The following is a 12983-nucleotide window of genomic DNA, read 5'->3' as shown; positions in this document are numbered from 1 at the left end:
TTGAGTCTCTCAGTTGCATCTGCCCTCTGTGTTTAGGAGCGAACGGGCCCGCTGGATAACCGCCCTGGGACACAGCAGCGGGAAGCAGCCCCTGGACCGAACGTGTAAGTACCTGGAGGGCCGCTGGCTGTGGAACGTGGAGGGGCTGTGCCCCCTGCTGGACGCCGGGTTGTTAATGGTTAACCGCCACAATCCCTGCTCCGTGTGTTTCTTGTCCAAGCGTTCTGGTCCCTCTGCATCGTAGAACCCTATGATCCCTGCTTTGGAAGCCAGGGGCTCTGGATTCAAATCCAAAGTGCAGTTCTTTGTCGTGTAAACGTGGCAAAGCATTGCAAAGCCTTCCTGAGCCTGTTTAATCATCTGCAAGTCAGCTGCATCGTTCTATACAATACGGGGGTATTGTCGGGATTTAGTTAAACAGCCTCGGTTGAAAGCCCTGCTTGTCCTGTAAAGCCCTTAGATTTTCAGCTGTGTGTTAGTGGGCAAGAGTCGCATGTTTAAGCCTTCTCCATGTGGACAGTCTGAATCTAAGCTGAAATGTATTTTTTAACCTTAAAGAAAATTACTTTACCATTCCTCGTGAGCTTGTTTATTAAAGTAATAACAGTAAGAAAATGTATTTCGTTCTTCTGGGGCAGTAGGAACGGATGCAGTAAAGCGGTGTCCTGCGCTTATTAGCACCTTCACTTGAATGTTAGGTTGCTCTGGGTATTTCTAGCTGGAAGGTCAAATCGAAGGAACCAGGGCAACAAAACTGGTTATCTTGGAGCACTCAAAAATCATAGCTTTCAGCTTGGAGCCAAAGCGAAAGTGATTGGTTTGAAAGTTGCCTAGAATCCAGTTTTATATTATTAAAAAAAAACATATTAGGAACTCAAGGCAGTCACCACCAGGTCACTGAAGTTATAAGCGTTTTGTTATGATTCAGCATTTGGGGGAACTCTAAAATGTTGTCTGACTTGTGGGTGGAGCTCCGTTTATTTCTGACCGTCTTTGGCAGCTTTCCTGTGCCGGCGGCCTGGGGAGGCCCCCTGGCTGGAAGCCGGAGAATGGGTGTACTGCAGATGTTGTCGTCAGTTACGTGGCCTTGGCACATTACCTGTCTGGCCTCAGTTTCCCCAGTGCACAATGGCATTGTCTGCTGTATTGTGTGACGTGACTAATGGCTCCTTATCATGGCTATTTTTGAGGGGATTCGTGCATCACAGAAGGCCTCTCTTGATCCTGAGCTTCTAAAGTTCTAAAGCTCTTAGGCAAACAAGACAGTTCCTGGAACAGAATTTCTGCTTGATAGACGCTGAACTTGTTTCTGTCAGTGCCGGCTTTGAATCGCTCAGAAAGACCGACTAACTGTACAGTATTGATCTGTAGCTGTTCTGGTTTTCCTCTGCTGCTGGAAGCTCAGCGTGTGCCCCCTTTCCCCGCAGCACTGACCCAGGTGGAAATCATTAGATCGTTCACTGCCAAGCAGCCAGACGAACTCTCCCTGCAGGTGGCGGATGTGGTTCTCATCTATCAGCGGGTCAGCGATGGTGAGTGGGGGTTCTTAGGGGCACGCCCGATGCAGCTTTCGGGGTGCCGTAGAATGGAGGAGTCTCATTTTGTTTTCAATGCTCATGTTCCATATCCTTTTGGTTTTCTCATATGCACTTGCCTTTCCTCTATCAACACTATTGCTTTTAATGTTTTTGACTAGAAATGCAGTCACATGGTATGTTATTCAAAAGCAACCTTGAAAAGTTTCCCTTCCTTCCTAGTCCCCCAGTGACTTCGTGCTCATCTCCAGAGGTTCTTCCTTCCTCGCTTAAAAAAAAAAAAAAAAAAAAAATCCGTTTCCTGCTGCCCCTCTCTATGCACAGCACCCCCTTCCCCATCCCAGCCCAACTCCCAGGCTCTTTTGAGCCTCCTCCCCTCGGGGCCCCTGACAGTGTCCCACCACTGGTATGTCATGCATCCCCTCTTAAGGCCCTTCCCTCTGTTCCCCGCTCTCCTTGCCTTCCATCATCCGTCACGCACAAGCTGGGGCAGGATGCTGCCTCTGAAATCCGCTCGCATCCTCCCGGAGCCAGGGAGGGTCCCGGTTTCCTCCACACCCTCGTGGCTTCATGAGGACTCTGCTGTCATCCGCAGGCTGGTATGAGGGGGAACGACTGCGAGATGGAGAGAGGGGCTGGTTTCCTATGGAATGTGCCAAGGAGATAACCTGTCAGGCTACCATTGACAAGAACGTGGAGAGAATGGGACGCTTGCTAGGCCTGGAAACCAACGTGTAGCCTCCCCCACAGCCTTCCACGACCGCGAGGTTCGCACTGCATCCCGGCTGGCTGCTTGGTTCTGGGCCGGCTTTGTTGTTCGTTTTAACACAGCCCGTTTTGTTAGAAGAATGCGAACGCTTGCCTTCACGCTTGCCAGGTGGTTCTGCTCTCTCGGGAGAAGAGCCACCGGATGGAGGGAGTCCGCAAGGCTCAGTGGGGGCACGCCGTGCACTTGCAGCCGTGTTGAGGCCCGTAGATAGTGGAGAGGCCGGGCGTGGACCCGGTGGCCGAAGCTGCGGCCGGGCTCACCCTTCTCTGGCATGAAAAATGGATGTTGGAGGCTGTACCCTGGTTTTCTCTTTCCTATTTCGCCAAGAATGTTACTGCCCCTCTTTTTAACATCTCCTCTGTATGGTTCTTCTGGTCTTAGCAAGAGTCTGTGTGTTTAAGGAACGCCCGGTTTTGTAAATATTTTTTCTGCCTCTTATATTTTAGATCTGATTCTAATGCTATGAGCATTTCACAAGGAGCTGGTAGAGCTCAAAAGGTGAGCTGTTGAGTTTTTCTAAACCTCTTCCCAGGAAAGGGAAATTGACACTTGAATTTTTGCCACCTCTTTCCTCATTAGTAGGAGACGAAGCTTACTTTTAGAGATTTTCGTTTTTAAATCTGTCTTACCCAATATTGGTCTCTGGTAAGTAGAGCCTAATAAAACCCTACTCAGGCTACTCAAATAAGGTAGAATTTAGATGGTTCACGTAAGTGAAAAAATCCTGAATGTAGGAGAGGGTCCTACTTTTTTTTAATGTTTCCAAACAAGCTGGTAAACCGACATGAGGCTGCTTTGCCTTTAATAATTCTGCCTTTTATAATTTCTTTAATAAAGATTTTCGACTGTTCCTGCTCCTGTTTCTAAACAGGAAATTGGCTGAGACACAATCTCAAGGTAAAATTAGGCCTTACCAAGGTATCAAGATGCCAGCATGGTACCCAACTGAAACATAACATTTTGGTCTTAACGGGAATCCGTTTTATACGCACTAAAGGCCTTGCTGGGTGGATTTGGAGGCTCTCTTAACTGTGGGTGTCTGCAGAACTTCATTTTTTCCACTGGTGCAAGGACAGAGGATTTTAAGAGTTCATTTCATAGAGAGGGAATGAGGGTTTGGAAGATGAGTTGGGGGGGAGTGATTTTTCCTGGCAGCTAGGTTCCTCTGTAGTCCATCTTCTACTGAGGGATAAAACCTGGAGACGCGTACGTTATTCAAGGACTCAGATCTGTGTGTGACATGTCCCACCTACTGCCTGCCAACCAGGTACCCAAATCCTGAGTGAAGTGAGCAAAGCAGAAGCCCGGGGTGGGAGTGAAGTATGCTTGCCTCACACACCCTGTGTCATGCCAACTCGGCCGTGAGCCAGTGTGGTGCACCCAGGGCCTTCTCGTCCCTGGATTGCTCTCCTTTACTTATGCAGACATTTCTGGGTGTCAAAGACATGCCAGGCCCTGAGTTCCTTGAGGTGTGGGCCGGTCAATGAAGTAATAGCTGTGGACACAGCTGGAGGTTTCTCCGGGTTGGTAAAACAAGGCACCTCCTCTTTCATGGCACAGACCTTTTAGAGGAGAGGTTAAGAAATTGTAATCTAATCTCATGTGATGTTTGCATTTAGGAAAGAAAGTAAATGTGTTGCTTGCAAACGGATCATTTTGTGTTATTTTTGCTAATATCCATTTGAAGCTAAAAAGCAATCGTATGAGTCCTGTGAATTAATTTATAAGTGGAGGTGTTAAACGGTCTTGGAAATACGTGCGTTTTATAAATCAAAGCCTCATATAGCAAGCAGGTCAGTACTGTTACTGAGTTGCGTTGTTATACAGCAGGTGTGTAACATAATCCATTTCATTTCCACCATGAACTGTCATTTTTATAGGACAGTACAGCTTTCCAACCTAGTTCAGTTTCTACAAATAGCTTCTCAGAACTGTACAATGACCATTCAGTGACCTGTGGAGAAGAAAAATACTCATTTTTGTCCCAACGAATGGATACTGCTTGTATACTTTTGGTGAAGTGAATTTATAAAGATTTTGTATATACTTGTTCTTTTGTATTCGTGTGATTTAATTCACTATAGCATGGATTCATTTAAGTATGTAATTTGCTGAATTTTTGGTCAACTCAGAAGGGATCTACAGCTAACATTAAAGGGCACTGATATTTCCTGGTGGGTACATGTTGGCATCAGCTGCCCTAGGAGGCTGGAGCATTTTTAAGAGCTGGGCGCTGATGTTTCTTATAGTTCCCACAAAACTGCACGACAGAATAGCTGATCTTAAATCGGTGGCGGTTCCCTGCTAGCTCTTACTCATTTTGGCTACCTAGTAGGCGAACCTCCGTGCTTGTGAAGTTTCACCACCTGGTGAATGCTGGTGGAAGGCAAAGACTGACTCCTGTGTTTTCTTTTACTGCCTAACAAATTACCACAAACTTAATGGCTTCAACCGCCATCCGTTTATTATCTCACGGTGCCGTAGTGAGAAGGCCAGGACGGCCCGGCGGGTTCTCTGCTTAGAGTCTCCGTCTCATGAGGCTGACACCGAGGTGTTAGCTGGCTGCTTGCTCAGCCAGACCTTGGTATCTTCTTTCATGCTCACACCTGTTGTTGGCAGAATTCAGTTCCTCGTGGCTGTGGGACTAAGGTCCCTGCTTCCTTGCTGGCTGCCAGGGCTGTGGGGTGCTCACGGCTCCTTGAACCTGTTCCTCTTCCTCCACATGGGTTCCTCCATCTTCAAGGCACCAGTGAATCCTTCTCACACTTGGAATCTGACTCCATCTGCTGCTACCGGCTGGAGAAAACTCTGCTTTTAAGAAACTCATGAAATTACATTAGGCCTACAGGATGATCACCCTTATGATGGACTCAAAACCAGCCTACTTGTGACCTTCATGAGAACCACAGGGCCCTGTACCATGCGGTAGAACGTAATCACAGGCGTAACACTGGGCCAGGTGGGGGTGCGATAATGGGGGTCATCTTAAAGTTCTGCCCTCAGCACTAATGTAAACCTTAAAATGCTAGATACTGAGTTTCCCTGTATCTTGTATTTACTAAGATACAGCCATGTGGTAGGAAACACCAATCAAAGCCGCCTTTGTTGGATTTTTACTGAAGTTGGTGATGGAAGAGGAAGAAGAATGGACTAGCAAGATACAGTGCCCTCTTTGCCGCTGCATTCCCTGGGTGTTAGCCACAGAGGCAAAGCTACTTGAGGGGACGTGAGGGCTCGACAAGGCAGGGCAGTGTTTCGTGCCTGCGGTCATCACCCTCGTGGACTGAATCCCCGAAGGGCTTATTTTGGAGTGAGAATATGAGCTTGGAGGACCTCAAGCTTTGCTCTTTGGGCTTCCAGCACACTAAGGACCGGACAAACGGAAGTTAGGCCTTACTGTGAAGGGTTACCTCAGTTATTTCCAATAACAATTCTCAAAAGGTTCGTCAAATTAGCAAACACTTTGAGACACAGAACCAATGATACAGAAAAAATGGATACTTACAGGCTTTAGATATTGAAATAATTGGATACATCAAACAATCATAATTACCATTTTTAGAGATAAAGCCAAACGTTAAAATGCAATACAGTACTAACAACTGTAAGAAGCAACGGGGGGGGGGGGGGGGAACCAACACTAGAAATTATGGAACTAAATTGAACAGATTAGTTGGTGAATTGGAAGAGAGGCTGAAAGAAACACCCACAAGGAAGCATGTAGAACAGAGATAGGGAGAATGCAAAGATTCAGTTGGAGTCCCAGAGGAGAGCAGAGAGAGGGAGCATTGGCAAGGGGAACTTTGTAACCTGCTCTGACTGGTCACAGGATGCAGGCTGTCCCCGGGGAGGGGAAATGGCCTTGGGTAAAGTGGCTCTCTTCAGCTGAGGACAATTCCTGCAGAGGGCTGACAGGTGAAGGCTGTTATGTGACAGCACTCGTAGCAGCTAAGAGAATTCATGCTTCAGTTTTGAGAGAGGGTCTGGGCAGAACATCACAATATGCAATACATGGAGCTATGTCACTATCTGACAAAATAGTCTTTAAGATAAAAGGTACGACTAGGGATAGAGCGAGCCTAATGATGGAAGGTTTATTGAACCAGGAAGATAATAACAATTCCATATATATATTTCCTCCCAACAATATGGTCTCAACATATATAAAACAAAATTTGGGAGAAGTAGAAGAAATAAATCTGAAATCATAGCATATGACGCTTTTACTCTCATTTGCTACGTAAGAGTGTAGAAGTAGATAAAAATCAATGAAAGTATGGGAGATACGGACACCAATTTAACGTAATAGGCATATACAGGACACTGCAACAATTTAAACATATACATTCTTATCAAGAACACATAGGATATTAAAACATTTGACCATTTCCTGGGTCATAAAGCAAGTTTCAACAATTTTAAAGGGCTGAAATTAAACAGTTCTATGACTACATTTAGGTTAGAAATCAATGACAAAAATAAAACTTGGAAACTTAGACCTAAATGTAAAATACAAAACTATAAAACTCCTAGAAGGTAACACAAAATCTAGGTGACCTTGGGTTTGGCAATGACTTTTTTTGACAACACCAAAAGCATGATATATGAAAAAGAAAATGATAAATTGAACTTTGTTAAAATAAAAAATATCTGCGCTGTGAAAGACGGAAGAATGAAAAGTTAATCCACAGAGCAGGAGGAAATCTTGCAAAACTAAGTATCTGATAAAGGGCTGGCATCCAAAATATACAAATAACTCTTAATTCTCAACAATTAGAAAACAACTCAATTAGGGGTGCCTGGCTGGCTCAGTGGGTAGAGCGTGAGATTCTGGGTTTTCGGGCTTGTGGCTTCGAGCCCCAGGTTGGGTGTGGAGAGTACCTAAAATAAAATCTTTAAAAAACAAAACTCAATTAAAAAATGGGTTCTTCGTAAAGATAAATACAACTGATACACCTTTTAGCAAGACTAAATAAGAAGAGAATACCAGTGTCAAGAACGAAAGAGGGGCTATCATCATTAGATTCCTTAGACATTAAAAGGATCAGGGGATATTTAAACAACTTGAGACTCCTAAATTCAACAACTTAGATAAAATGGGCCAATTCATGGAAAACCACAAACTATCAAAGCTCTAAATAGTCCCATAACTATTAAATAGATTGAGTTTGTCTAAAAACTTCTGAAAAAGAAATGTCCAGGTGCAAATGGTTTCACAGGAGAGTTCTTCCAAACATTTAAGGATTAACACAAATTCTATACAACCTCTTCCAGAAACTTGAAAAGGAATACTTCCCAACTCATTTTATGAGGCCAGCATTACCCCACAAAAAGGAAACTACAGATCAATATCCCTGAGTAATCATTACAGAAATAAACACAAATTAAAAACCACAGTGATCTAGGACTCCACACCCACTGAAGGCTAGTACTAAACAAAACAACACCAAATAACAAAATATGGAGTCCTGGCAAGGATTTGAAACATTCGGAACCCCTCCTACATTGCTGGCAGGAATGTAAACTAGCAAGCCCACTCCGGAAATCAGTTTGGCAGTTTCTTATAAAGTCAAACACACTTACCACATGACACAATGATCTTAATCATAGGTATCTTCCCCAAAGAAATGAAAACCGTTATCTACACACAGCCTCATACACACATGTTCACAGCAGCTTTATTTATAATAAAAAAAAACTGAAAATAACTCAAAGGTCCATCAATTAGTCAATGAATAAACAAACTGTGGTATAACCATATAAGGCAATACAACTAAACGATAAAAAAGCAACTAACTACAGATACATGCAACGACATGAATATCTCAGAAGCATTATGTTAAGTAAAAGAAACAAAAGACTAAATATGATTTTCCATTTATTGGAAATTCTAGAAAAGGCAAAACTAATGACAAAAAGCAGACCTATGGCTGCCAATAGGTAGAAGTAGAAGCAGGGGATTGGCTGCAAAGGGGTACAGGGAAACTTAGATGATGGGAATGTTCTAGATCAAGACTGTGGTGGTAGCAATTACATGACTTTATACACTTGACAAAATTCACTGAATTATATACTTAAATTGGCAAGTTTTATTATACATAAAATAATATCTTAAACCTTTAAAAAAAGAATGGAAATACATCATGGAAATATAACAAAATGTAACAGTGGTAACATGCTTTTCTTTAACTCCCAAATATTCACAATGAGGGTATATTGTTTTAAAATCAGAATAAAAAAGTCATTTAAAAACAATCAGCATATTATATGATTATACCACATGATCTTGACAATTAAAAATAAATATACACAACTCAGCTAAAAGAGTGGAAGGAAATTTACGATTTACGTTTGGGTGAGGGGGGTACTAAAATAAATTCCTTCTAAAGCTTTTCAATAAGCTCTAGCTTTCAGGGTGGACTTTGTTTTAAAACTACAGTAAGAACAGAAAATTACTTGTTGTAATAGGTATAAACGTATCTAGAGCTTTTGCCCAAGTTAATGAATTAGGAAGCACTACATGTACTTACTTTTCAAAGAAACTTTTTTAAAGATTATTCAGTGGTTTCTTTGCTTTTCCCCCTCTTAGTTTGTTTCAGGGTTTTGTTTTGTTTTTTTAAGAGTTATTCTAGGTATCACTAAGAATGGTGAGGCAAATAGACTTTTCTTTTTAATGTCTTATTTCTTAAAACTGCTAAATATAACAAATAGTTCTTAGACCTGGAATAAATTTTCTGCTCAGTAATACACTATTTTGTAAACAAAAGAAACAACACAAATAGCACCTTCAATCAAGATTTCCATCCTGATCGGCTGTACAGAAGACAGAAATTGGGGGTGACAGTGACTGCTTTAACCTCTTTCAATAGCTCTATTTAAACAATTCTTCAGGAACATTTTCCTCATTCTTATGGAGATTAAATATTGGTTTGGGAACATGGGACCAATTAACTAATAATCCCCCCTCTTTAAATGCTATCTTCCAAGACCAGTTTGGCCTGCTGTGAATTTAAACTGGAGAGTAAAGGCAAGAAAACACATACACAAACATAAACACACTTACAGAGCAGAGAGAACCTAATGGTCACCTTGAGTTTAGGGACAAAACCACAATATTGTGAGATGACTCAATACAAGAATTCAATAAGAGATCACTTTTGGGAGACTAGCCAAGAGAATGGAGTTACGACACAGTACATTCAAAACCTTTAGAAGGCAAGGATAGGCTGACATACATTCCCAGAAATGGGAGCGGTACCTGAACCAGTGGTGTTACACAGATCATCCCAGCATTATCAGTAAATCAGTCACTGTTTGATACTCTTCCTTTGGTCTCTCTGCATTTATTGGAAGGCACAAGAAAATGTGTATTTTTAAGGATGCAGCAGGATGTTCTTCCTACATTTCTTTCTGCAGAATGTTCAGGACTACTACTTTTACACCTTTTGTCAGACATGTGGGTCAAACTGTTAGATCACAAAAGAAATGGTAGAAACAGGCCTCAACAAACACTCACTGATGCAGACTATGTGTTTCAGTTAATCGTCCTCTGCAATCCCAAAATGGCTACAGCAGTGCCAGATTCAGACAAGACAATGTCCAAAGGAGAAAACTTCCTCCTCTAAGTCTACTAGTGAAGAAAATCTTTCTCAGATGTCCCCTTGTAGATCTCTTGTCAGATGCAATGGACAACACAGGTTCACATACTGATGCCTCATCAGTTACTTGTAAGGAGAGTTAAGACCATACACGATTGGCTCAGAACAATCCGATTCATCCTTGGGGAAGAGAGTCCAACATCCCTGGGCACCAAGCCACACAGAGGGGGAACATGTGAAAAATCAAGCAAATGGGGACAAATGGCTGTTGGGATAGCAACCAACGGTATTTATCAGTCCGATAAGGCGGTAAACACTAGCCTATCACTCACTAGCCCTAAAATCACACTAGCTTCCACTGTCTGAGAGGGTAAAACAGGACTCAGAGCATAGGAATGAGTGTAACATAATGGACTGTTATAAAAAAAAATTCAGGGACAAATAAAAACTAGGATTTAGTGAGTACATTCTATGTGCCAGACGTTAGTCTATGCACTTTACATGTATCAACAAGTTTAATCCTCACAATGTTACCTGTATTTTACAGATAAATAAAAAACAGAGAAGCCAAGTACCTTGCTAAAGGGAGCAGGTAAGTCACAGCTGAAGTTTGAACTTAGGTGGTCAAGCCTGGACTCACTTTCTCAAGTGCTACACTATGCTAATGTAAAAGGGGTACAAATATATTCTAAAAACATTTTTAAAAAAATCAAATAAGCCAAAGGACAGAGATGTAGAAACCAAGCCAAAAAGTTAGCTGAGATTTATACACTGTACATTTTATTAAATAGTGGGCTTTATTACAACAAATTAATTTACTTCAGAGAGAAGTTTCATTTAAAAATGTGGTTGTGTTCAAATTCTTAACTTGACACTTTTTGCCTAATCATTCTCTATTTACTCGTTTCCATACTCAGTCACTATGAGCAGAAAGATTAACTTCTCATAACAGAACAAAGGAATTTCTCAAATGGTACAACACTCAATATATATAAGAACAGTCCTCCCAAAGTGTGGACATGACCACAACGAATATATGATCAGAGAACATATTGCTTTTTATGATGTATTTATAATAGCTACAGATAACACTGTTAAATCATGCACATTCCGTCTTTACTACCTACTAAAGGTTTCTACCTTACATATGGAAATATTCATGTCCCATGGTTTGGCATCTAGCCAAAAATTAAACTATGATGGAAAATGGCTGTCAAATCTTCAGACCACCACAGGAAAGTTGTCAGCTGTAATATCCATCCTGGGATCGTGGCGGAAAGTTCCTGGGACTTGCTTTTTCCTGTGTTTTGATCAAGTCTATAATAGCTGACAGTACAGCACAGTCTCTGGATTTAGTGTCCTTCCAATCTACAGGATGGGGACTTTCGATCTTCTCTTGCAGAAGGATATCTAGCTCCTTTCTTAATTCCTAAGGTTGGAAAAATCACATATGTTCAACAAAGGAAGATATACTATTAAGCAATGTGATACATAAAAGTGACTTTAGCTGTTACAAAAAAATTTCGTAAGCTACTGTACAAAAGACTGAACTATTTAGTGAGCAACTAACTAAAGTGTGGTTGTGAGTAGCCAACTAAGTAAAGTTAAAAACTTCAAACTTCAATCACACTGAGCCACTTAGAATGGCTGATCTACAAATACCTCAAAAAACAATCTGGAAAAACTATGCATAAATTTCTCAACACTGTTTGCTCTGCTGAAATAGAGCAAGAAATGTTTAATATAACATACATAACACTTGGTACAAAACCACAAGACCACATGCTAACTTGCATGTAGATTCAAAGATAACCATGTAAAGTCAGTCACCTTAACAAGATGAGCAATTCTTGCTGGAGACTGAAAGACAATCCATTCATCTACAGCAATAGTTTCCTGATCGTTATCCTTCTGGATGGAAATATCACCTCCAAAGAATAAGAGACAGTATGGAGAAACTTCTGTGCAGTCATATAAGTATATCTATAATGAGAATTAAAGCAAATTAATACATTCAGAAGTCTGAAAGGATTATTGCCACATTAATTCACTATCACCGGTATTGATCTATTAATGCTTTCCTTCTAAATTAGGTATTATTCTGCTAATGTTAATATGGAGACTAATTTTGAAGATATACCATCTTATTTTATTTTTTAAAAAGATTTTATTTATTTATTTATTTGAGAGAGACAGAGACAAAGACACAGAGAGAACAGAAGCAGGGGTAGCAGCAGAGGGAGAGAGCGAAGCAGGCTCTCCACTGAGCAGAAAACCCAATCCGCAACTCAATCCCAGGACTGTGGGATCATGACCTAAGCCAAAGGCAGTTGCTTAGCAGAACTGAGCCACCCAGACACCCCAAAGACATACCATTTTAAACTGGCCAGTCTTCATTAATTCAGAGAACACAGGAGTTTCTACGTTTTTGTTTCAAACAATAGCACTATTCTTTAAATAAAATATTTTCTGAGTGACAAAAAGAAAGCACTAATGTATCTGAAATTATTTTTATCTATACATAAGCAGAATCTCACTCAATGTTCTGACCAGTACTTATAAGGTATAGTGACATGTCCACAAAATTCTCGGTACGGTGTAAACTCCTGTATACCCTAAAATGCCAGTATTTCTTGAAAGCAGGCTCTGAAGGAAAACTATGCAAATCAAATAACCGTCCCAACTAACTGAAATTCAAAGACCCATCATGACAGACATGCTGCACATTAAAAGTATAGATTTGCTTAAAGAACTTATAATTCATGTCAGAAAAAAAGTATTTCAGAACAAATTTTATTTTTGTGAAAAGTACACAAGAGTAAAATACAGCAAGACTGATATTCAAATTCATAATTATTTTAAATATTCACTTACACTACTTGTTCTCATCTTCAGATGATAGATAAGCCAGTTGTAGTGAAATTCTGTTTGCTCCACGTTAACGGATTTAGGATGAATAGCAACCAGTCCATCAGTTTTTGTGTAAACTCTGACCCTTTAAAAAAGTTAAAATGCAGTTAAAATCTGGGAGATTCCAAACCAATCCCAGAATCTAAAAAAAAAAAAAAAAAAAAAAAAAAA

At 41.0% G+C, this 12983-nt stretch overlaps 2 protein-coding genes across 2 annotated transcripts in view; one reads left to right on the top strand and one right to left on the bottom strand.

Annotated features, from left to right (window-relative positions):
• Positions 1-4353, top strand: part of ARHGEF26 (Rho guanine nucleotide exchange factor 26) — a 117289-nt gene extending 112936 nt beyond the window's left edge. The window contains exons 12-14 of the mRNA XM_008706933.2: positions 37-104; positions 1428-1532; positions 2131-4353. Coding sequence (XP_008705155.1) covers positions 37-104; positions 1428-1532; positions 2131-2273 — 316 coding nt within the window. The 3' untranslated portion in view covers positions 2274-4353. The remainder of the gene's footprint in view (positions 1-36; positions 105-1427; positions 1533-2130) is intronic.
• A 3607-nt stretch (positions 4354-7960) lies between these two features.
• Positions 7961-12983, bottom strand: part of DHX36 (DEAH-box helicase 36) — a 52172-nt gene continuing 47149 nt past the window's right edge. The window contains exons 23-25 of the mRNA XM_008706914.2: positions 12777-12897; positions 11733-11885; positions 7961-11331 (exon numbers count right to left, since the gene is read on the bottom strand). Coding sequence (XP_008705136.1) covers positions 11146-11331; positions 11733-11885; positions 12777-12897 — 460 coding nt within the window. The 3' untranslated portion in view covers positions 7961-11145. The remainder of the gene's footprint in view (positions 11332-11732; positions 11886-12776; positions 12898-12983) is intronic.

The sequence above is a fragment of the Ursus maritimus genome, unplaced genomic scaffold (assembly GCF_017311325.1).
Source record: "Ursus maritimus isolate PB19 unplaced genomic scaffold, ASM1731132v1 scaffold_20, whole genome shotgun sequence".
NCBI lineage: Eukaryota > Metazoa > Chordata > Mammalia > Carnivora > Ursidae > Ursus > Ursus maritimus.
The sequence above is the reverse complement of the archived record's forward strand: the minus strand, read 5'-3'. Positions and strand labels throughout refer to the sequence as shown.